At 47.5% G+C, this 23,699-nt stretch overlaps 4 protein-coding genes and 1 long non-coding RNA gene across 6 annotated transcripts in view; 3 read left to right on the top strand and 2 right to left on the bottom strand.

Annotated features, from left to right (window-relative positions):
* LOC125706103 (cell migration-inducing and hyaluronan-binding protein-like) overlaps positions 1 to 9,522 on the top strand; it is a 45,858-nt gene extending 36,336 nt beyond the window's left edge. For both annotated transcript variants that reach the window (XM_048972640.1, XM_048972639.1), the window contains 14 exons: positions 64 to 192; positions 759 to 844; positions 949 to 1,080; positions 1,169 to 1,204; positions 1,284 to 1,439; positions 1,535 to 1,715; positions 2,302 to 2,517; positions 2,696 to 2,907; positions 3,510 to 3,695; positions 5,798 to 6,002; positions 7,061 to 7,147; positions 7,241 to 7,398; positions 7,748 to 7,848; positions 8,262 to 9,522. In XM_048972640.1, coding sequence (XP_048828597.1) covers positions 64 to 192; positions 759 to 844; positions 949 to 1,080; positions 1,169 to 1,204; positions 1,284 to 1,439; positions 1,535 to 1,715; positions 2,302 to 2,517; positions 2,696 to 2,907; positions 3,510 to 3,695; positions 5,798 to 6,002; positions 7,061 to 7,147; positions 7,241 to 7,398; positions 7,748 to 7,848; positions 8,262 to 8,389 — 2,013 coding nt within the window. In that variant the 3' untranslated portion in view covers positions 8,390 to 9,522. The remainder of the gene's footprint in view (positions 1 to 63; positions 193 to 758; positions 845 to 948; positions 1,081 to 1,168; positions 1,205 to 1,283; positions 1,440 to 1,534; positions 1,716 to 2,301; positions 2,518 to 2,695; positions 2,908 to 3,509; positions 3,696 to 5,797; positions 6,003 to 7,060; positions 7,148 to 7,240; positions 7,399 to 7,747; positions 7,849 to 8,261) is intronic.
* On the bottom strand, positions 4,024 to 5,803 carry LOC125706105 (uncharacterized). The gene is made up of 3 exons (XM_048972642.1): positions 5,372 to 5,803; positions 5,144 to 5,333; positions 4,024 to 5,105 (listed from the first exon to the last, which is right to left on the bottom strand). The coding sequence occupies exons 1-3, from the start codon at positions 5,718 to 5,720 to the stop codon at positions 4,742 to 4,744; spliced, it is 903 nt and encodes a 300-aa protein (XP_048828599.1). The 5' UTR covers positions 5,721 to 5,803; the 3' UTR covers positions 4,024 to 4,741.
* mesd (mesoderm development LRP chaperone) lies at positions 8,971 to 12,318 on the bottom strand. The gene is made up of 3 exons (XM_048972643.1): positions 12,128 to 12,318; positions 11,345 to 11,577; positions 8,971 to 10,293 (listed from the first exon to the last, which is right to left on the bottom strand). Exons 1-3 carry the CDS (start codon positions 12,284 to 12,286, stop codon positions 10,029 to 10,031), a joined length of 657 nt encoding a protein of 218 aa, XP_048828600.1. The 5' UTR covers positions 12,287 to 12,318; the 3' UTR covers positions 8,971 to 10,028.
* An 81-nt stretch (positions 12,319 to 12,399) lies between these two features.
* LOC125706107 (uncharacterized) lies at positions 12,400 to 14,994 on the top strand. Its single transcript, XR_007381896.1, has 2 exons — positions 12,400 to 12,728; positions 12,864 to 14,994. It is a non-coding gene; the product is annotated as an uncharacterized LOC125706107 (long non-coding RNA).
* Positions 14,995 to 15,961: 967 nt separating this feature from the next.
* LOC125706104 (talin rod domain-containing protein 1-like) lies at positions 15,962 to 19,210 on the top strand. The gene has a single exon (XM_048972641.1). It carries the CDS (start codon positions 17,685 to 17,687, stop codon positions 18,747 to 18,749), a length of 1,065 nt encoding a protein of 354 aa, XP_048828598.1. The 5' UTR covers positions 15,962 to 17,684; the 3' UTR covers positions 18,750 to 19,210.
* Positions 19,211 to 23,699: the final 4,489 nt, after the last annotated feature.

Here is a 23,699-nt window from a genome sequence, read left to right as displayed (position 1 = left end):
ATCATTACTCTGATGTAGGATGTGTGCAGTGATCTTTATGCCATGGTCTTTGTGTTCCTGCAGGAGACAGGGTTCTGGTTCATCTTCCACCATATCCCCACCGGCCCCTCAGAGGGCATGTACTCACCTGGGCACACGGAGCACACCCCCCTGGGCCTCTTTGTCAATAATCGGGCCCACTCGAACTATAGGGTAAGTGCCGCTCCACTTCATTCACACGCTTTTGGCTGTTTCTCTCCATCCAAGCGAGATGTATGATCATTTTTTAGTTTCTGACACAAGGAGGAGGTGACTTTAAGTGGAGGTGATGCTTGCTTTGGATTTTAATATATCCTGCTGTTGCCTGGGGAGACATTTAACTGCTAACAACTTAAAAGTCAATATTAAAATTGTACTAAATAGATATGTATGTTGGGTTACACGCCCTTCGGGTTCTGTTTTGCAGTGAAGCATTGATCTAAGAGTGTCACCGAGCAGAAGTACATGAGCCTAACCATTACAAAAACTTCGGAATTGACATGGCTTTCCATCAGGGGATGACATTATGAATGGGCCGACAGGGTGTTTTCAGCTAAACCTTAAACCCCATTTTGTTGGCTGGGCCCTCAAAGCAGTGATCTTCTTGAATTTAGCCGCACTTGACGTAAACCCTGTGCTTGCTCTGTGATCTGCCCGTCTCGCCCCTCACGTGACGACTCTTCTGTTGCTCTTGGTATGACATTTTGATTCCCTTCGGCTCATCTGTCGTCCTTCTCCAGGCTGGAATGATCCTCGACAATGGGGTGAAAACCACCGAGGCCAGTGTCAAAGACAAACGGCCGTTCCTTTCCCTCATAGGGGCCAGGTGAGCGTTGCGTCGCCTTCCTTGTCTTCATCTTCTCTTCGTAAAAGACCAAACTCTTGAGACGCTACCCACAAAACTGGTTTGGATGTCCCCCTGATGAACAGGTACAGCCCTCACTTGGACGCTGATCCCTTCAAGCCCAGGGTCCCGGCCCAGATCCACCATTTTGTGGCCTACAAGAATCAGGACCACGGCGCTTGGCTGCGGGGCGGGGATGTTTGGCTGGACGACTGCCAGTGAGTCGAGCATCGTGGGACTTTGGTTAAGGCCACCATTGTAAACTTACGCATTGTCTATAATGACATGGGCTTTCTGTTTTTCAAGGTTTGCTGACAATGGAATTGGCCTAACACTCGCAAGGTAAGAGGGTCCGCGGTGGCCTACAGCACCCCGAGGTTGACCGCCGGCATATGTGATCATTTGCTTTCCTTGTCCACAGTGGAGGGACTTTCCCCGATGACGACGGGTCGAGACAGGAGGTGAAGAACTCCCTGTTTGTGGGGGAGAGCGAGAACAGGGGCATGCCTGACCTAGACACTCGCATCTGGGGTCCTGGTGGACCAGACCTGAGTGACAGGACCGTACCCAAAGGAGTGTGAGTGCCTAGACTGTACAGAGCAGCAGGGGGGCGTGGTGGTTAAGGAACCGAATTAGTAACAAGTAACAAACTGCACTGTATTTGGCTTGTAGTGACTTCCCCATCCGAGGCATGCAGATCTACGACGGGCCGATAAACGTGCAGAATTGCACCTTCCGGAAGTACGTGGCCCTGGATGGGCGCCACACGAGCGCCTTGGGCTTCCGGCTGAACAACTCCTGGCAGAGCTGCCCCAACAACAACGTGACCGACATCACGTTCGACAACGTGCCAGTATGGAGCATGGGGTTTATGGGGGATGCTTGCAGCGAGAAGAGCGAATCGTGAGGGGTGCACATGTACTCAGCATTTCCAATAAAACAGAACCCTTTACTGGTTGAAACTGGCTGAAACATATGAAAAGGTCATTTAATAATAAAAGTACTTTAATAAAAGTAGAATGCATTGGAATACAGTGTATTATGAAGTTAATCAGCAGCCTTGCTCTCAGTGTGCGTGGGCAGGCAGTTAATGATACATTTTATGTTGAAAAAGTCCAAAGCCACAAAGGGTGGTCTGGAAAGGCTGACTTAAAGCACACACTCTCAGAAGCGATTCTAGGATTTATTGCGGTGGTGACCACAAGAGAGGCCATAATTCATTCACTGGGGTCAGGATCATTATTAGGCAATGATATGTTTTGACTTGGTGAGTGACGGGGGGGGCACCCTGGGGCCAGTCAGCTCTCAGCTGGGGCCAGTGTTCCTGTGGCCCCGCCCCTGTTTATCCTTCCAGAGACATGTCAGGGGGCCCCGACTGTACCCAGGCAGGACACCTCCTGAATGCTGCCTGTCACTCACCCGCCACTGTAACCCGTCAGATTACCTCACGGGTCTTCTTCGGAGAGCCGGGTCCCTGGTTCAACAAGATGCAGATGGACGGTGACAAGACCACCATCTTTCACGACGTGGACGGCTCGGTCAGCGAATACCCGGGGGCCTTCCTGGTGAAGGAGGACAACTGGCTGCTGCGTCACCCGGACTGCATCGAGGTCCGGGACTGGCGGGCGGCCATTTGCAGCGGTCACTTTGCCCAGGTGAGGTAGAGCGGCGTTTCTCGCGCTCTCAGACAGCCCACATTTTTGCTCAGGACTATCTCGGGGTCCCCAAGGCCTGGGCTGAGAGAGTGAGGTAGACAGTCTCATCTAGCCAATAACGGCTCGGCCCCTCTCTCCCCACTCCCATTGTCTAACCCGCCCCCCGCACTCCCCCCAGCTTTATGTTCAGACACGCGACCCCGCCAGCCTGAGCATGACGATGGTGAAGGACGAATACCCCGAGCGGCCTCTGGTTCTGCAGGGAGCTCTGGGGAAGAGGAGCCACTACCAGCAGTTTCAGCCAGTGGTGACGCTGGCCAAGAGTTACACGGTGCACTGGGACCAGGCCGCGCCGGCTGAGGTCACCGTGTGGCTCATTAACTTCAACAGGTGCGTCCATGTCTGGCGTCCAGAGCCAGGGAAGACAGGTGGTCTGTTAAAGCGGCAGGTCAGCTTTAATGTCACTGAAGAGTTATACTCAGCTCTGTGATAATGGGAGCAGCGTGGCAGTGTGGCGGTTAGCACTGTTACGTCCCGCCCCTGCTCTCCGCCCCGGTCATGTGTGTAATGTGTGTGTGGAGTTTGCATGTTCTCCCCGTGCCGTTGTGGGGTTCCCTGCGGGTTCCCTGCAGGTTCCCTGGTTTCCCGGCATAGTCCAAAAACACGTGAATCAGAGTTGCTAAACTGTCCTGTGAATGTGTATATGAATGATGTGTTAGTGTTTGACCTGTGATGAATTGGTGCCCCATCCAGACATAATCCCTGCCTTGCACCTGTAGTTTCTGGGATAGGCTTTGGATCCCGCATAGGACAAACAGGTACAGAAAAGGATGGATGGATGGATGGATGGATGGATGAACTACATTTTGTCCTTTTTTTTAACTTACTCTGGCGCCATCTTCTGGTTACTCTAGAGAGCACAGAAATTTAGTTGGGCAGTGAATTATTCTGTACACCTCTAAGCTTCGGTCACTGTTATTGTTCTCAAACAGAAATGACTGGATCACCTTGGGCTTCTGCTACCCCAAAGGAACAGACTTCATCATCATTTCAGATATTCACAACCGCCTCACCAAACAGACCCGCAAGACTGGAGTCTTTCTCCGGACCCTTCAGAGAGAGAAGATGGAGCATTCCCTGCAGACACGGGGTTACTACTACTGGGAGGAGGACACTGGGTAGGCACACTGTCCCCAAGTGGTGAATGCAGTGAATGTAACTAGTTACCTTCTGACCGGATAGGGGCTTTAGGGTGTCTCGGGGCAGTGGTGTGGAAGAACTAGTTACATGTAACAGCATAGCTTAAGTTACAAAATAAATGTATTTGTAATCCATCACAGTTACTCAAAAAATATAATTAATTACAGTTATTTATCAGAATGTTGGTGATTGCAAAGGAGCTACAGCCAAGTGTATTCTTTTTAGTTAAAAAGCTTATTTGTAGAATACAACATTAACTTTGTTACTTTGCTTTGCTGAAATGCCTTCTTTAACATATTTCCAGACATCACAGATCCACAAAGCTGTTGGAACTTCTCAGCTGTACTGCCCAGTTTAAAACACTTGTTAGAAAAGTAGTCAAATGTAATAAGTTACATTTCCTTGAACAGATGATCAAAGTAATCGCTTAACGCATTACATTTTTAATAGGGTAACTAGTAATCTGTAACCTGCTAAATTCCCAAAGTTACCTTCCCAACAGGGTTTTGGCTTGGGGTTAAGCTAAGCACATCTACTCAGAATCCTATCTAAGATCTTTACATGCACTTCCTGGGTCGTACAGATGTGCAGTTTATCTAATTTATGCTGCAAAGTTTGCCACATATATGATTATACTGAGCACAATGTGCAGTGAAATGCATGTTTGTGTCGCCCCAGACTGTGGGGAAAAAAGGACACAAGTTTAATAGACAACCTAACATGTTTCAAATATTAGACATATTCATAGACATACTGTAATAATCATACTATACTGCTCATAATGTTTGTGTCCCCTGCTGCCTGAAATGCTCCCGATCTCTCTGGGACTAGGATAAGTCATTAAAATCTGGATGGGTGGATTCTGCTTTTTTAGCAAACGTATAAAATTCACCAGCTCACAGTCTGCACCATCACAAGTTCTACTAATGTTTTACCAAACTTCAGAAGAACAGGGTATTTTAGGGAATAACTGAAAATCTGATACCCACCAAATTATGTGGAGTGATATTCACGTGTTCTAGTCTCAAACAGTGTTTCCCAACCCGATCCTCTGGGACCCACAGTTAGTCCATGTTTTTTCTCCCTCCCAGCTCCTTGCCAGACAGTCCATGCTTTTGCTGCCTCCCAGCTCCTTGCCAGACAGTCCATGCTTTTGCTGCCTCCCAGCTCCTTGCCAGACAGTCCATGCTTTTGCTGCCTCCCAGCTCCTTGCCAGACAGTCCATGCTTTTGCTGCCTCCCAGCTCCTTGCCAGACAGTCCATGCTTTTGCTGCCTCCCAGCTCCTTGCCAGACAGTCCATGCTTTTGCTGCCTCCCAGCTCCTTGCCAGACAGTCCATGTTTTTGCTGCCTCCCAGCTCCTTGCCAGACAGTCCATGCTTTTGCTGCCTCCCAGCTCCTTGCCAGACAGTCTATGCTTTTGCTACCTCCCAGCTCCTTGCCTGACAGCCCATGCTTTTGCTCCCTCCCAGCTCCTTGCCAGACAGCCCATGTTTTTGCTGCCTCCCAGCTCCTTGCCTGACAGTCCATGTTTTTGCTGCCTCCCAGCTCCTTGCCAGACAGTCCATGTTTTTGCTGCCTCCCAGCTCCTTGCCAGACAGTCCATGCTTTTGCTGCCTCCCAGCTCCTTGCCAGACAGTCTATGCTTTTGCTACCTCCCAGCTCCTTGCCTGACAGCCCATGCTTTTGCTCCCTCCCAGCTCCTTGCCAGACAGCCCATGTTTTTGCTGCCTCCCAGCTCCTTGCCTGACAGTCCATGTTTTTGCTGCCTCCCAGCTCCTTGCCTGACAGTCCATGTTTTTGCTCCCTCCCAGCTCCTTGCCTGACAGTCCATGTTTTTGCTGCCTCCCAGCTCCTTGCCTGACAGTCCATGTGGACCATCTCTGGGTCCCTGAGGACCGGACTGGGAAAGAAATTGAGGAAAACAGTGATTTCTGTAACGGACAGCACTTGGGGACACAGCACTGGGCACATGGCGGGCCGCACGGCTTCAGGAAGGATCATTCACTGCAGCTTTCCCGTTGCCTGTGGCTTGTTTCTGACTTACCTGTCTGGACACCTGTGTGTCTCTCTCCCCAAAGGCTCCTTTTCCTGAAGGTCCAGGCCCATAAGGAGCGGGATGATTTTGCATTCTGCTCTGTGAAGGGCTGTGAGAGGATCAAGATCAAGGCCATCATTCCGAAGGGCAGCAGGCCCAGTGACTGCAGGGCGGCAGCCTATCCCAGACATGCCCAACTGCCCATCGTGGATGTCCCTATGCCCAAGAAGCTTCCTGCCAGCCAGCTGGTAGGGGGAGATAACACCACCAAACCTCACTGTCCAATCAGAGGGGCCCTGCAGGGTCACATAACTCCCAGTGTTGGAAACCAGTGAAGGTCTGGTTTCTGTAGTTCTGCTATTATGCGAATTTCCAAAATGCACATTGGCTTATTGATGATTGGGAAATAGGGGAAAGACCTGAAAGATAAACGTAAATCTCACGGTGTGATTTTATTCCTGATACATCTGTGCTCTGCTACCTGCACTGATCCACACAGGATTACATTCCATTCTCAGTTAGCTAAGTCAGCCCACATGCTGCGCTTTGGAAGTCCGAATTTTCACCAGATCTACTCCATTGCATTACCAAATTGCCTGTAGGTGTGAATGTGTGTGTGTGTGTGTGTGTGTGTGTGTGTGCCCTGCGTTGGGTTGGCGTCCCATCCAGGGTTATTTTCCGCCTTGCATCCGTACCCTGCAACCTCGAATAGGACAAGCAGTTACGGAAAGTGGATGGATGGATTGCTTGGAATAAATGATGTTAAAAATATACAAAAAAATAATGTCAAAATTATTGCATTTGGTAAAGATACACATTTGTTAAAGATACACATTGCATAACAGTACAAGCTTCAGCAGAAATGTGTATCGATATAAATTCATGACTTTCATAAGAACATAAGAAATTTACAAACGAGAGGAGGCCATTCGGCCCATCAAGCTCGTTTGGGGAGAACTTAACTAATAGAGTTGTTAAAATCTTATCTAGCTCTGATTTAAAGGAACCCAGAGTTTTAGCCTGCGCTACACTAGCAGGAAGACTGTTCCATACTCTAATTACACGCGGTGTGAAGAAGTGCTTCCTCAAATTCATTTTAAAATGTTCTCCCGCCAATTTCCACTTATGGCCACGAGTTCTAGTATTTAAACTAATATTGAAATAGCTTTCATGTTTTGATGAGTCTAAAAACCAATGTAAAGTATATAAGGTTGTGAATTCAGATGTTCAAATGTTTGGCTGCTTGGCTGTTCCTTCTGAGAAATGATGAACACAGGGGATCACTGACCTGTCCATTTGCCCACAGCACGACTCGGAGCACTTCCTAGAGGTCAGGCTGAAGTCCTTCAACACCCGCTTCTTCCACATCAAGGAGGACTTCACTTACATCGAGGTGCCGGGGGGGGGGGGTGGCGAGAGGGACAGGCACTCATGCTCAGTGTGGATCGGCTTCTCGTTTTTCACCATTCCGCTGTTGTTGCGGCAGGTCAGTGGAAGGAAGATGTACCAGGCAGAAAATGGGATTCGTCTAGTTGTGGTGGACGGCCGTCATGGCAAAGTGTTGGATAGCAAGAGCTTCAGCAGCTACCTGCTGCAGGGCGTGCCGGCACAGATCGAGCGCTACGTCGCCAGCCTCCAGAATGGGTAAGATCACATGGTAATTTATAAATAGATTCATAATGCATTGTAATACGTTCATAAACAGGTATCTATAGTGCATTATAGATGAGAGCTTCATAAAGCATTCATAATGCATAATACACACAGCTGTAATGTGTTATTCCTTTTTATGTTTATAGCCATGATTATAATATTGTTTTTTTTTTTAGAATGGATTATTTTTTGTTATGAATCTGTTTATAAATGACTAAAAACGCAGCTTTCAGTGAAGCGTTACCGGTCACTTTTTATGGCCCATCCCTGTTTTTTACAAAACACTCGTTGGCTCCTTTTATCAGTCCTGCGATTCTGACTGACACCTTCACGCATGCAGGTCGATAGTGCTGGTCAGCTCTAAAGGACAGCGCGTTACCCGCGGACGCTGGACCAAGGTGCTCGAGGATCTCGGAGCAGACAAGAACGTCAGACTGAAAGGTAAAGTCTGTCACAGAGGACAAAAACAGCCTTCCCTCTCCATCCCCATGATTCTCTTACAATTCTGATTAAATGCAAAAGTAGACTGAAGCTCATTGATAGAATAAGCATTTGAAAAATAAACATTTTATACCTTAGATGTGCACCATTCCTGAAATGACTATCTGTGTGATTCACCATGCAGAATAAAGCTTTAATCGGGCTAAAAAAATAAAAATTACGCAACTATAGTGACGCTAATGGTTGCAAAACATCCCGGGGGTGTTCAAGGGCAGGACAGAAAGTACATCCCACTGTGGAAAGTTACGACTGAAGCAGTGTCTTGTTTTCAGTTCTGGGATGTGTCAGCTGCCATAGAATGGCCCCATTCAGGCAGGGCAGCCTGTGATGTTCTCTATCCTCTGCCTTTTCAGGGAAACTGACGTTCGTGGGCTTCAAGGGCGATTTCCAGCCTGACTGGGTGAGGCTGGTGACAGAGGAGGACGAGGCTGAGATCCATCAGGTGCTGCCCATTCCAGTGGTGAGGAAGAGGAAGTTATGAGGCCTGGGGCAGGAGGAGGATGCACCTCCACGGTCGCCGCTGTCCAAGTGCACAATGAGAGAAGTGAGGAGTGTAAGAGGCCTGCGGGCAGGACATCCTCAGGCCAGAAAGCTCACAGGGGTGACTTCCTAGATAGGAGCCATGTTTGTAACAAGTGTGGATGTGAATGGTATTCATTAGGAAAACATTCCCTGTTTTTGTCTCAGTGATGTTGTCTTCTGTCCCCAGTTCCAGTGGAGAGTTCCCTTACGCTGTTGAAGGTTTCAAGCTTTTAATATGTAATATGTGCAGTTTTTTTCAGGATTCTCGAAATGTGATTCTTTTGTAAATGTTGTAAACCAGCATTAAACGGAGGCTTCAGGGTGATCTTAACTGGGAAACGGAATTTGTATGGATGGCTCTCTTCAAAAGGACAGCATTTAGGGGGCACCTTCGTCAGAATACGAGAAGTGATGTTCCCAGTTTAACAGGTATCGCCATTCCGGCCGCCTCTTGCCGAAATAGCTGGCCTTTTTTCGGAAATTGACCTCAACGTCAAGTGTTTTGTACGTTTTTGTGTGTTTCAAAAACACTTCAGAATATATATCAGAAAAGAACTTTTATACTTATTTATTGTACAGACACAAGCCTGCAACTGCTCACTGGGAACATTCTTTAAGCTGTCAAGTTTACCGTGGGCGTGCCATCTGAAAATCACTAGAGCTTAATTCCCAAGACACATTAACAGAGAGGAACTAGTGTGAAATGCAACACGCATAAACATCCTCAAGTTGTATATCGGATTTGTGGGTTTTTGTTTAGAAAGAAACCACGTAATGTGTATTTAGTAACGTGAATAAAGTGTTTGAGAACAAATCTGTATCTATGTCACACACCCTGTCTAAATGTGAACCTGGGGGATCGACTTGTGCTCTCCACATCATCATGTCTTTGTACGTTGTGTTCCTTTAAATTTAACTGTAATCTGGCAGGATGATCAGAAACCACAAGACTTGACCGTTCTTGACCTTTCGTTTGACGATGACTAAAGTCAGTGGGTTGGCAGACCACAATCAACCATACCATGTGTGTGGTCACTGTTCAGACCGCAAATGTACAAATGACTTTGTTAAAATAAATTCTTTTTAAAATGATGTTCCTTTTACTCTCCTTTAAAAAGCAAAAGGCTTTCGCATCGACAACTTTTTTTTCTTAAAGTCTTTTACTTCAAAACCCAACTGTACCGTGTAGCACTGCTGCAAAAGTTGAAAACATTTAGTGTGCAGAGATGGATACAGTCATGCCAGATTCTCTGAGACCAATCGCTTCACATATATAAACCAATTTTGGACATATACCACAGGAAGGCAAACAAATGTGAATTCAGATTCTCTTCAGATTCCATAAATGTGTGACGTAGTTACGTAGGAGAAAGTTTCTGTTCTAGGTTATGAAAGAAAAACAAACAAAAGCTTAAACAAATACGGGAAATCGAACAAAAACCTCAACTTGATCTAGACTGCGGCAACACTGGTGAGTCATTCAAGTATGGAAGGAGGTGAACTTTGCGACGTTTACAGCACTCTGTGCATCTTGGATATTTGTAAGCGTAAGCTTCACACTATCCCAGAATTCCTCTGAACAGTCAAAGACAGTGGTATCAGAGCTCCTCTCTCTGTTTGTTGGCCTTATTGCTCTCTTTGTTCCCCGTCTTGTCCTTGTCTTTGCTCTTGTTTTTCGGTTTAATATCATTGCTAGCCTTCCCCTTTGCTTTGTCCTCCTTCTTCGCTGCCTTCCCAGGGTACACCTGCCCCTCCACGGTCACATCCGCGCAGCGATCCTGCGCCACCAGGAAGTCCTTCACCTCCCAGGCATAACCTCCATCCCGTAGCATGAAGATGACTCTGTTAGAACCCACCACAAACCTGGGGGAGAAAGCAAGATCGCTCACTAACTTAATGGACACTTCATTACATTTTCACTGCAGCTTATTAGAACGGAAGGCCATGAACTTTTATGGTATGCGTCGAGTGCTGCCAATAGGATTTAGTAAACGTGAAAATGTTTAGCAAAGCATAGGGGGCAGCGTGTGGCTCAGGGGGCTAAGCCTCTGTCCCTGTGATCGGAAGGTTGCTGGTTTGAGTTTGATCAAGGCCTTTAACCCTTAGCTCCCTGGGTGGCTGCCCTTCACAGCCAACTTCGTCTCGCCTACAGAGAGCAAGCTGGGGGAGGCGTAAAGAGAACTTCACCATGGGGATCACTAAAAAAAAAATACATATTCAAAATGTAGTTGTATTTTTGCTCTATACTAGAAATTTAACCTACAACAAAATTAAGGGGTGAGGAAGAAGGCTTAGCAGCCTATGCTCATTACTGAACTTGGTGTCTGCAGTCGTACTACCTGCAGGTCAGACTAGCTAATCCATCTGAAACTAAGCAGGTTTGGGCCTGGCCAGCACTTGGATGGGAGACCAACTAGGAAAGTTGGGTTGCTGCTGGGAAAGGTGTGGTGTGGTGGGGGAGCCCATCCTGTCGTTGGTGTGGATCCCAGGGCAGCGAGGGGGATGTTTTTACGTTTTTTTTTTCAGTAAAACCAAGGTCCCGACTCTCTCAGATCATAAAAGATCCCTGGGCATCTTTCAACGTAGTAGGTATGACACCCTGATTTCCTGGCTAAAATTGCCCACTGTGGCCCTTTCAAATCTGGCTTCCTAATCATCTCCTATATCGAATTGGTGAATTCTCTCCTGCCCCCTTCACCACCTTAGCTACTATGGGGTGAGTGTACTGGTTACATCATCCAGCTGGGGGCTACATGGTGGTGGTTAAAGAGGCTCCCCATTGCTTCTGTAAAATACGTTGTGTGTCTTGAAATATAAAATTTAATGTGCTATATAAATATTCATTCTAGCCACCTTTCTGCATACTCCCTAAAAAGCAGCATCTCGTCACTCAGAGAGCGGGGTTCTGTCCCACCTCTGAATATCGAAGTTGGCATTGAAAAGGCTGCCCTGCCAGAGGCTTGAAATTTCTTCAGTCTCCTTCTCGGTGGGGTCTCCAGATATGGTAGCGAACACCATCAACGTCTTTCCTTTCTTGCTCATTTTAAGGAGCTCCTCAGGCTTCGAAGCATCAATTTTTGAGAAGTCAATTGTTGGGGGCTGTCTTTTGTGTTCTGGAAGGTCCCCCTCTTCAATATCATCATCTTTCTGCAGACCGTGCAACAAAGAGAAAGTATTTTAGACAAAAACGGGATATACAATACATCTGGAATAAGGAGAAACAAAATTATACCGACTTAACTTAGGTTCGGAGGAGGTTAGCGAATAGAATAAACCAAACATAAAAACATTCAGAGAGAAAATTAGGCTTTATATACTTAAGTGTTAAAGCCTTAAAATTCAAATTTTAAGTGAATGTGATCCTAACATTCAATTAAATTTCACGAAATTCAGATAACAGTTGTCCATGACATAGACAAGCCAACAAAAAGAAAGTGGCTTCACTCCATCTTTGGCTTATGCAGTTCGGATCAAGGTAGCAATGCGAAATCTCCAGCACGTATCTATCAATATTTCATTGTCAGTAGTACCGGCGTACTAGGACAAACACACTGTAAACTTGACCAAATTAAAGGAAATAATTGGAAATTGAAAAATAGTTAAACATATATTTAACGCAGATAGAAAATGTGCAATTTAAGCAGCAATCGACAAACTGCAAAGATCCTAGCTTGCAAAAACAAGACAGAAAGTTTACCTCCCATTCCTCCAAAAGTCTGGCCATATCCGCGTCATTGTAGTCGCGGATATCTTTCTTCTTTTTAGGCTTTTTACTTTTGTCATTCTCAAATGCCAGAACACAAATCAAAGTAAAACACAGGAGAAGAGAAAAACACTTCCACGAGGAAGCCGCCATCTTTTCCAGCTGTACGGCGCTGATTGGCCGATCGGCTTTTCTCGCGTCAGATCACGTGGGGCGTGTCTAGGAGGCGCTCTTGCCTCCACACAGTCTCAGATGAGATACAGACGGACGTAGGTCCACCGTGAAGGATAGTCTTGCGTTTGTGTTTCTACACCGAAGGATAAAACTCTTACAACGGGCTTTAGCTTAAGGAAATGAACTTTTAAAATGTGAAACATAAATACATGAAAATGATTTTGATCAAATTCTAGATGCCAGAGACCGCAAGCTCACTACCAGCACCTGACTCTGTATCTCTGTGTGTGTGTGTGTGTGGAGGGTGTAATGGTTTTTTTCTTATTGTAAGCTGACAGTGTTTTATTTTGGATCAAAGAGGGGGCGACGACGCACACAGGGGCATGGAAAGAAAGAGCGAGGGTGCAGGGAGTTCTTCCGGGTGTGTGTTCGTAAGGAGTGCAAAATCCAAATAAAGTGTTTAGGCACTACCTTGTTCTGCTTATTTTATAACTGCGACATTTTAGAGAGGGGATTTATAAGTTCACTCTATGTGTGCGTGGGTTTCCTTCCGCAGTCCAAGGAAACGCAGGTGAAGCAGTACAGGACATCTTTGACACACTCGCTGACACTAGGGAGGCAACGGACTACAAACGTGCGAAAGAGAAACTGAGTGAGTACTTATTACCTGAAATTAACATAGCCTATGAGACGTTCAAGTTCATACGAGCCCGGCAGCTGGCAGAATAACCACTGGACTCCTATCATACAAGACTGTGGCTATTAGCAGCGACGTGTGACTCTCCTGATGTTGATAGAGAGATCATTTCTGACTTGTACGTGTAATAAACTGCGGCGTCGAGCACTACAAAAACCGGAGATGACATTAACGGAGCTCATTGCACTTGGCAGAACTATGGCAATTGCCGAGATGCAGGCGTCAGGAATGGAAGAAGCACGACAAAGTATAACTCATGAACATATAAGGGAAAACGTTCTGGCCGTACAGATGGGAGGGGGGGGATGAGCTGTGGAAAAAAAATGCTACAATTGTTCTGGTAGTTTTCCTCACCGTGAAGTCACCTGTTTGTAGATACCCAGTCAGGACAAGCAGAAGACCCCCATCATATCTCACTAGTGTAAATATACTGCAGAGTATTACGCAAAAGAAAGTTTGAGTTGGACTGGTTAAGGGCTGTTCTTCTGAAAAAAAAGAAAGGAGGGTTGTAATGTTTGTTTCTTATTTTTGTAAGTTGACTGTTTTATTTTGGATCCACATTTTATTTTGGGGGCGCTTCCACAGTCCAAGGAAACGCACATGCTGACACCCTAGGAGATGCACAGGGCTCACTGTACAGTGTTACTCAATGAACAGGCAATGAGAATGAATGGATGGCCTAAAATCCACATGGCTTATGCTATTATACCGCAGTGACCCTGCTGAGACAGTTGGCTCAGCTCCTGTCACTGTACGTGTTGGAGGGTTTCCTGCCTCTCCCTGGAATGTCTGGGGGGGCCGGATGCTGGGTGTTCTTACAGTTGGCGTGGGAGTAGGGGCTGTGGGGGCGCTTTAACTGTGACCCTTAACAAGAAGCTTCGCTAATGTTCACTTCTCTTTTCACAGTCCTTTCATTTATGCTTCCGGGAGTCTCGTGTCCCATTGCCACGCTGCGACTAACCCGTCCTTCCCATTGTGATTTGCTTTTTCTGTTCTGGATGATCTCCGTAAAACACCAGTCACCTTAGAAAACTTAAATGGCCTAAATGGAGTCAGAGCCTCACTTCCTCTCCATTGTGCTGATGTTCGAAACGTCGGATCAACGACGCTAAGTTTGGCAAGACACCATGCCAGCGGAGTCATTGAATACTCCTGCAGCACGTGAACTGGACTGATACGGCATGGCACTGCATGGCACTGCATGGCACGGTGATCCCCCACTTACACGTGAGCCTCTTCATCTGTGACTCTGACTATAAATATCCATTCATTTGCGCGCCCAGGGAGCAGCATAGCAAGTGGCTTCCTATCAGGAGCCTCCACCCATGGGCACGGCGCTCTACAGCTGTGCAGCTCAGCACAGAAGTCGCACTCGCTCTCACGGTTGTTGCCAAAGACACTTGTGGGCAAACATTAAAGTGCCACACGGTTCAGCCACTGGCTTGTTTGGTTTGCCAAACAGCTTGTTTCTTTGTCCTACCCATCTTACTTGTGGATATATGTACCTGCCCTTGCCATGTTCTTTTGTTGGCCATCGTTGACGTGCTTGTGTTACCAGAAGGTGTAGTGTTTGTTTGTGGGTGTACATTTGACCTGCATTTTCGTTTGCATACATTACCTGAGTGTGACTCTCTCTCTGTTCTAATTCTAGCCTTAGTTAGTCACCTGCCTTTGTTAGAACCCTCATGGTCCCCTTTGCTTCTATTATCTACGAGTTTAGTTTGTAATAAAAATCTCCTGTTTTCAGTAAGTCCCAGTCATTACAATACATAGTCTTCCCCAAGGAAGACTATTTGTCATGGAGGAAACCCCCACGACCATTGCTCTCAAAAAATAAATGCCAGCTAAAATGCAGAGTATGGAAATAGTTTCAAGGCATAAACACCATTAGATAGAGAACACTCTTTATTGTGACTTGCTTATGAGAACAGTTATTGAAAATTAAATTTTACTGTATAAATACTATGTAATAAAGTTATTTTTCAACTTACCTGTATGTCTAAGAAATGGCTGCAAAAAGAGTAATATGATATATTGTTATGAAATATGATACCACCAAACAAGAATTATGTCCAAAGTAATTCGTCATGGAGGAAACCACTATGACCATTGCTCTCAAAAAAATAAATGCTGCCACTTATTTCTCATCTTACTGAAGACCACCTGGATGGTCCAAAGCACTGGACCAGATTAGAAGAACTTTCTGGTAAAGGGACTCAGCGTTAAGTCTGAACAAAACTGAACACTGCATTCCAAAACCAAAATCCCAGAAACTGAGACATCTGATATGAAAATGATCAAAATCAAAGAGATAAATCAATGAGTGGCTCAAAAAAAAAAATCTTTAGAATGAACAAGTTCAAATTCTGACCTCAATTACACTGAAATGCTGAGGAGTGATTTGAAGTAGGCAGTTTAAGCTAAAAAAAATGTAAAAGCTATTTGTGCAGTGGAATGGGCTGCGATGCCTCTCTCACTCGACGGAGAGCGACGTCATTAGCAAGGACGTGCCGTTAAATATGCGAGTTCACATACTAACATCAATGACCTTGATTGGTTAAACCACTTGTGCAATAAATACACGGTAATTATAAGATATCATATATAATCTGATATTTTAATCACACATTATGAGTTATTCGTGCAGAAATCCAGATCATTTGAAAACACACAATTTGTACGCAACCTTTTCTCATAACTCCTTATACAACATACATCGGCTAATTATTAAATACCACTAGCATGGAAACTATAGATATGCGCATTCTGAAAAAAAGAAGCTCCCGAGATTTAATTTATTATGGAAAAAACGACAAGAATCATTTCTGCTCAATGATTAGTATAATTTATTTCCAGCACGACAGAGTAAGCGCAAGCGAAAGTGAGAACGTGCACCAGAAAATTAAAGCTCATGCTGCATGGACTGCCACAAAAACCAGTGCTTACTGAGACATGATCTGCAGCTGGCCTGATGTTCAAAAAACCTGTGAGGAAGTATTAAGTGGCCAACTTCGGTCAGGCGTCAGATCGTCAAATCTAGATAAATCTGTACAGACATTTACATGTATGCATGAGTTTTATTATCCTGCAAATAATCTGTAGGGTCTGCAAATTACTCCAGCGCTTTCGATGCAGCTAATTTTAGGTTTATGATTAAATAATATAGATTTGCCGTAAGATTTCTTGCATGAGGGTCTGAACGCGTGAGAGTTGGCAGCCCTGACCCCGGGTGATCAGGGTGACTTGCTGAGTCTAAGCCGTAAAAAGCCCTGAACTTCCATGGAAATCAGTAGGATGTTCCCATGCACGGCGGGCTCTCGGGCGGGCATATCTGCCGGCAGGAAGAGCGGCGACCTCCGAGACCCGCAGACCACTCGCTACACCGCAGAGCGGCCGGAGAAACGTTCGGCCCGCGGCTGACGGGGACGCGGGGACGCCGGAGCGCGCAGCCGGCTTCCTCTTGGCGTTACAGGCGAGCGGCGGCCACACCCTCCGCCGCTTCCTGACATGTAAGATGTAGCGGGTGCCCAGCAGCGTGGCTGTGGATCGCGGCGCTGCGAGGCTTACTCGGCTCGGCGATCCGGGTGAAAGTTGCCGAGGGAAGGGGGTGGTTCTGCTTTCGGAACTGGCACCGGTTCCACGGGGTAGCCGAACCCAAGTAATGGATACCAAAAGCGAAAGTCTGCGGCTGCGGGCGGCATGATCATGCGGAGATAAGACATGCACATGGAACTGCGACTGCAGACGGACCCATTTCTGCTTACGGGACTGTGCATGAAAAAGAGGAGTCTGGAAGTCAAGCGGTGACCGCCGCGTCTGAGCCGCTGTCGGTGGCTCTTCTTTCGGTGGATTGATGGGGCGACGTTGAGGGGCAAAGCCGGGGGAAGTCGCGTCCTTAGCGGCATGAAGCTGCGTCCCGGTGACTCTAACGGCAGGATGGTCGAGACCCACCCCAGGCACATCAATACGCGGCAGTGAAGAGAAAACTGCACAGACAGGTATTCCCATTAAGTAGACGGGAATCGAGAAGACCAATAAGTTAAACGCCGAATATAAGTCGGATATACATTCTAAAGTTATAAAGACAGTATTCGCATAAACTGAGATGGCATTGGGATTCACAGTGATATCAACCAGGCCAGTGTAATTCCTTGTATTTAGCAAAGTTTAATCTGTGAATATTTCTGTTTTTGCAAACAGATCGATATCTGTAAATATAACATTTAGTGTGTAACTAACCGTAGCTAAAAATGTGATAGATGTTGCCATTTTAATATATAGATAAAAAGAGTTGGAAATGAGCTTAAATATGCCGAAAGCTGCTTTTCCGGTGTAGACATCCATCAAGAAAAAAACGGGGGATGCTAAGGATGATAGACTCCCTTTTGCCGTTTATTACCAGAGACAGTAACGGAAAACTGGCGATTATAGTCAGCTACTGGCACTGAAGGTTGATTTCTTTTTCAGTTCTGCGTTACAGCACAGCATATGTACTCTGAAAGACTCCAAAGGAAATTTCTTGGTAAACTATTTTTTTGAGATAGTCGAGCAAGAGCGCTGCCTTTTAGTAGCAGAAATGTCTTAAAGTACTAGTTGTCGCAAAGGAATGTGAGGTTTAATTGTTTTTTTAAAAAATATATAAATAAAAAAAACACAGTAGATCAGTTTGATCACCCTGTTATGGCTAGTGGGGGCTCGGGGAAGCTATGTAGCGAGGGATCGGCGCCCAGTCCAAGCAGCAGCCTTCCACACCGGAGGCGACTGTCCTCCATCTGCGACAGCTGTAAGGGCCGTATGCAGCTGGTGGCTGATCTGCTCCTGCTGTCCAGCGAGACGCGCCCGGTGGCAGGTGCCGAGGGACTGCCGGTGGCTGAGACCTTCGAGCAGTGCCGGGACACCGTCATCGCCAGGACCAAAGAGCTGTCCATCTTGACGCACGACATCCAGAGCCATCTCAACATGGGCCGCTATGGGGAGGCGGGCGACCGGCTGCTGGAGATGGCAGACTTGGTGGTCTCGCTGACCGAGTGGTCTGCGCACGCTGCGTACCTCGCCGCCACCGAGGCACCGGGCTCCCTCGCTGCCCTGCAGGGCCTGGTGGACCGCTACAAGGTGACGCGGTGCCGGCAGGAGGTGGAGCAGAGCTGCGGCGTGCTCAGGACCGCCGCCCTAGCTGATCTGACCCCCCAGCTCCTCCTGGAGGTCTCCCAGAGCATCTCCAGGAACCTGAAGATGCTGACCGACGCCTCCGTCCTAGCCAGTGAGAGATCCAAGGAGCGCTTCGCCAAGGAGCAATTCAAGCTGGGCGTGAAGAGCATGAGTGCCAGCGCCTCGGCCCTGCTGGCCTGCGTCCGGGAGCTGAAGAGCAGCCCCAGTGAGACGGCGCGGGCGCGCTGCGTCCTCTTCAGTGGGCCGCTGCTGCAGGCCGTTCACGCCCTGGTGGGCTTCGCCACCGAGCCCCAGTTCCTGGGTAAGGCAGCCTCCGTCAGCGCTGAGGGGAAGGCGGTGCAGACGGCCATCCTGGGGGGCGCCATGAGCGTGGTCGCCGCCTGCGTCCCCCTCACCCAGGGTCTCAAGGAGCTTGCCCAGCTGCCGGAGAACAGCGGCAAGACGGCAGAGTGCCGGGAGCGGCTGCGCAGCTCTGCCTGCGCAGTGTGCGAAGGCTGCACCCTGCTCTCGCAGGCTCTGCGGGAGCGCGTCTCCCCTAGGACCTTGCCACCAGTTAACTCTCATCCTGTGAATTAAACCTTGAGCAAGTGGAGGTGTGTCACCCCTGAGGGTGAGAGTGACTGGCAGAAAGTCTGGTGGGGGGGGCTGGGGCCGGCCATTCCCCAGTCTGTTCCTGGTTTTAGGGTCTGCCCTCACACTGCATACAACTGAAGCTTCTCCAGACCCGAGACCTGGATTACCCCACCCTGTCGAGTCCCCTCCTCGTCACGTTTGAGGTCAGTCGGGAACAGGAACGTTTACCTCAGTTTTCTGCCATTTTAAAGATGACAGACTCCTGGAGCATGTCCAAGCGATCTCCAGAAGGACAGTGTCTCCGTGTCCCTCTGTAAGTTCGGAAGGGTTAAAGCTGCTGTGATTGCATTCTCTGAATTGTTACACTATTTACCAGACTTACACATATTTGTAATGTGTTTTGGTCATGCATGTATGGGCTATTTATTTGTACTATTAAAACATTGGTCTCCCGTTGAATGCAACTGAATTTCTCTTATTGATCTGCCAGTCTACCGCATACTTCAGTAATTTAATACCTGCTATTAGACACTTTTATCACGTTAAATTTAATGAGGCCATGATTTAACAATTAAAGTTTCATTGATTTGCACTGTTGAATTTTTTTATGAAACAATTTCTGTGAATTTCCTTGCTGCAGGGCTGGTGTGAGACTTGAACGCAGACGTAGGCTAATTTTGTCAGGTATTTCATTTCTCTAGAAGTAAACGACCAACTTTCCTAACTGTAGTTTTGTTTGGTATCCCAAGACATTATAAAAGCACTAAAGGGACATATAATATACTAAATGGTATGTAAATGATGGGAATTTCCACAGTGCCTGAGAAAGGGGTTTAAGGGGCTGTATTTTAACATAAAACATTCAAAATGTACTGAGAAGGAGCAAACTGCCCCCTGCCTGTACAGGGACAGTGGACCGGCCCGGGTTCTCCCTGAAAGTGATGAATGAGCTTTCTGAGCGCCGCTGCTCATCTCCGTCTCTGCTCCAGCAAAAGCTCATGCCAAATGTGTTAGGAACAGGAATTACGCCTCACGCGTAGTCATACAAATGGCTGTAAAGGTGTAAAATTTTATTCGCACCAAACTGACAAAGAAGATGTTGTCATGGCGAAACCTCTCGTCACGTGTGATGAGTCGGCGGCATTTTTGCGGTTAATTCTCCGCGTGCAGCGCTGCCTGCAGGCTAATGCTAAATGGACTCGAACCCGTGCATGAGCGGTACACCGAGCTAAACCAGACATTTCTCGCCCCAAAAGTATTACTGTCACCAAGGGCAGTAATCTTAGACAAAGTTGGTGGTATGAAACCATTTCACCCATAGGGTTGTAGGCATGGACCTTCCGGAGAACCTGCTCAGCTAAGGTGCCTATTGTTAGATGATAGAGCCTGTAAATCATACAGGATTTTGCCCATACTTAAGGCTCACGATACCCAGCTCACCTGGTCCATTCACCGTGGAACCGGCAGCTGCCCACACCAGTGGGCCTAGATGGTGTCTTTGAAGCGGGTCCACATGATCTGCCGGTACTGTATACTGACCTGTTCCGTTTGCTATCATGGCACTGTGATAAGCTTTAAACCAACAGCAGACTCTCCCCTTTGCCTGTTTGAAGTTTCACAGCCACAATCCCCACCCTCCTTTCCAAAAAGTACATTTTCCATGCCTGCGGCCTACCTTCAGACGCTTCCTGAAACAATGAACGGATGGCCAACTCCCTGCTTGCCACAGATCACCCTAATCCTCTTTAAATTACATGTTATCTGGAGGCACCGGCTCCGTCATCTGAACTCTTTCGGGATTGCGACGGACAGAAATAGCACTGACTTCGACGGAATCCAGCAGAATCACAGAAGCAGGTGTGATCGGCATCTCTCATGGGCTGCAGAGGCCCCGGCCGCGTGGAAATGGCCTGGTGCTGTCGGGCGACAGACAGAGCTTATGGAGTTCTGCCAGAAACCTTCACGTGCCCCAGGATCGTTTGCCTTTCCTGAAAAACTGAAACTGTTGCTTCACAACAGGAAGCCAATAGGCTGTGCTATCGGGGCGTGTTTCCTTCAGAGCAGAGAATGACTGAGTAATAATTTGGAACAAGGGTTCGCCCATTTCCTGCCACAGGAGGGAGATGGGTGGCCTAACCCAGTCCCTGTGAGCCTCTCCATCCCTCTCCTGAAATGGTGGAACACTGTCCGCTTTGGGGGCATGTGGGCTGCAGTGCTCATTCGACTTAACCGACATACAAAGGCATTGGATTTCTCCTTTACTTCATCTCTAAGCTCAGACCATCAAGCCAAACACACCCACACCACCAAACTCAGCGAAAATAGGCCTGAAGAAAGTGCTTTTTTTATGCGACCACACATCTGCTCCATGTTACTTTTGATACACTGGTTTTTTATTAGTCGCGACCAAAAAATAATCTGCAAAGGCCTCATAAAAGTGCTTTGTAACAGTTTGCCCTCTCATTACTAACACATGATGCCACAGAAGCTCCAACAGCTGTGAACAGCCAATGAGAAGAATGGACCCCTGTCATGTGATCGCTGTCCCGTGACGGCCACACAACTTTGGTGCCCCCAGCGCAACACGAGAGCAAAAAGTCACAGCACAGGCATTCCAGGGGAGCCAAGTAAACCGTGGACTCAACAGTTCATACTACCGGGGGGGTCCTGCATAGACCATGAGGGGGGTGGATGAGGCATTTGTTGCCTTTATCGATATGATCAGCTCATTTTGCAGTGACTCTGCCCTTCACTGTGGCGTTCTGTTTCCTTGGAAACACCCCCAGCGTCGAATTCCCAGACAAAAAGCTGTGTGGAGATGACAGGCCACTGGAATGCCACTGGCATGTGTGGGGCCCTCTCACACCTTCCCAAAGATGCGGCTGCAAACGCCAAACAGTGGCCATCTTTGTACATTTCTAACCCCACCCGCTGGCCGCCTGCCACGTCTGTTTGGACAGAACTTTCGGTGGAATTCTGCACTGAGTGAATCCAGGCTCCACCCCCCACTTTCCACCCACTCCTGGTTCCATTAGAGGATGGTGCCACCTGCCTTGTCATTGTGCCTTGGCTTCCAGACGGGGGGGGGGGTTGGGGTGGTGGTAGTTGGCATGGGAGTTCTCACCTTTTTAACCCTGGGTGTCAGATTCACAGCACCTGTGGACCTGAGTGTGTGAGATGTCATCCAGAATGTTCCAGAAACATGTGAAATGTAACAATGGTTTCAGTGACTTGGCAGTACAGTACTGCAGTGGGTATGCATTTTGACGGGAAAAATCGTCAAAATTTCGGAAAACATCTAAACTGTTTACTAAATATCAGCTAATCAGTTGTAGCTTTACTCCGTGTAGTGGTATGACGCATGAGGTATGAGCTACTTAAGCTACATTCACAGACAATAAAGCTTCTAGCTCTACACAGAAATAAAACGAAGTCAGATAAAACTCCAAGCGGCGTAAGTTACTTTTGATGGCTGTTTGACAAAGAATAAAAATAGTGAAAATGTTCCGTACTGAATGAGCAGTCATATACAACCGTTTAAAGCATCTAGTACGAATTTCTAGAGTCAACACTTTGAAGGCACATTATTCCTTTTGGTAAATCCTGCTTCTGACTACTACAGGAAAAGCATATGATCCATGTTTGATAAAGAAGCCTGTTGTGAACAGAACAGTTCTGCAAAAACCCAGAAGTGTGAAATTCTCTTAGGGGGAACCTAAGGATCTGCTCACTATTACGGCTGCAGATTTTTCCATATACCTCCTGTCCCTTTGAAAGCTAATATGAACCAGCTCTAACACACTCACCCTCTCCCCCAGGAACATTCCCTTTGTGTGACGTCATCCCTTCACGCCAGCCCGAGGTCTCTCTCTGCCTTTTTAAAAATACGTATAAACACAAATCATGCATAGATCTATAGCCTGTGAATGCCACTTCAATAGTTCCTAGAAACTGATGAGTGTTATATTTAAAGGCCTTTTAGGACCTGGCAGTTTCATTCCTATGGAGTGGCACTATTTTGAATTGCACTGGCTAGTCTGGGCGTTTGCAGATTCAACATGTCTGAAGAGGAAGAGGGGTCCTGGCTAAAAAAAAGAAAAAAAGAAATAACGGATGTGATAGATTCCCTGCTCACTTAAAAGTGATGTAAAACAACTGCAGCTGGCTCCCACTGGACGAGCCATAACAGGCAGGGCTGGGAAAGCCCAGCGGGGCGGACACAGGAGATGGCCTTGCTGCTGGCTTGGCCTGGCTGCCCGGGGGGGGTTCAGCACCGGAGCTTGTTGGTATATAAAAATAATTCGGGCTCAGGGCAGCAGCCTGAGAGAGAGTTTTCATCAATGGGGAAGGGGCTCGGGGGAGGGGCTGGACGAGGCCGGAGCCTGCCAAGTACCCCCTCCTTGCCCTGCGGCCGTGCCTGTTTACTGGCTCCGGGTGGTCTGTTTTTCACGGGGGTGTGGCCCACTTCCTCCACAGCCGCGGCACTGAGCGGCGGTCTCTCCAGCATCCTGTCAGCTCTGAGCATGCTCACAGCGACCACTGCAACGTCACAGGATCACAGCGCCGCCGCCTTCAAGATCCAGCTGGCCGGGAAAGGCGACCTCAGATCAGCAGGGCGACCATTCAGTTCCTCTTAGATTAGTACACTGGGGGGGGGGGGGGGGGGGACACAGTGGCCACTTTATTAGGTACACCTACTTGCCAATGATAGCAGCCTGCTCCTCCAAACAGCCAATCACATGGCTACAACTGAATAGAGCATGCAGACAGAGGTTCACTTCCATTAGAATGGCTGAAACACTAGATCAAAGCGATTCTGAATGCGATGCGATTGCTGGCGCTAGGCATGCTGGTTCCAGCATCCAGAACGAGCCAACACCCTAGAATTTTCACACACCACAGTGTCTAAAGTTCACAAAAAAATAATAAAACCCACCCAGCAGCATTTATATA

This window comes from Brienomyrus brachyistius, chromosome 13 (genome assembly GCF_023856365.1).
Source record: "Brienomyrus brachyistius isolate T26 chromosome 13, BBRACH_0.4, whole genome shotgun sequence".
In the NCBI taxonomy this organism is placed as follows: Eukaryota; Metazoa; Chordata; class Actinopteri; order Osteoglossiformes; family Mormyridae; genus Brienomyrus; species Brienomyrus brachyistius.
This window is presented reverse-complemented; position numbering and strand designations above follow the sequence as displayed.

Excerpts from the sequence above, each read along its gene's own strand:
- LOC125706105 (XM_048972642.1), bottom strand. The coding sequence starts at position 5,720 with ATGATCCTTCCTGAAGCCGTGCGGCCCGCCATGTGCCCAGTGCTGTGT. Across the intron at positions 5,334-5,371 it reads GTCAGGCAAGGAGCTGGGAG|GCAGCAAAAGCATGGACTGT; the intron begins GTAGCAAAAGCA and ends AGGAGCTGGGAG. Across the intron at positions 5,106-5,143 it reads GTCAGGCAAGGAGCTGGGAG|GCAGCAAAAGCATGGACTGT; the intron begins GTAGCAAAAGCA and ends AGGAGCTGGGAG.
- mesd (XM_048972643.1), bottom strand. The coding sequence starts at position 12,286 with ATGGCGGCTTCCTCGTGGAAGTGTTTTTCTCTTCTCCTGTGTTTTACT. Across the intron at positions 11,578-12,127 it reads GACTTTTGGAGGAATGGGAG|AAAGATGATGATATTGAAGA; the intron begins GTAAACTTTCTG and ends CACGGTCTGCAG. Across the intron at positions 10,294-11,344 it reads GCCAACTTCGATATTCAGAG|GTTTGTGGTGGGTTCTAACA; the intron begins GTGGGACAGAAC and ends TTTCTCCCCCAG.
- LOC125706104 (XM_048972641.1), top strand. The coding sequence starts at position 17,685 with ATGGCTAGTGGGGGCTCGGGGAAGCTATGTAGCGAGGGATCGGCGCCC.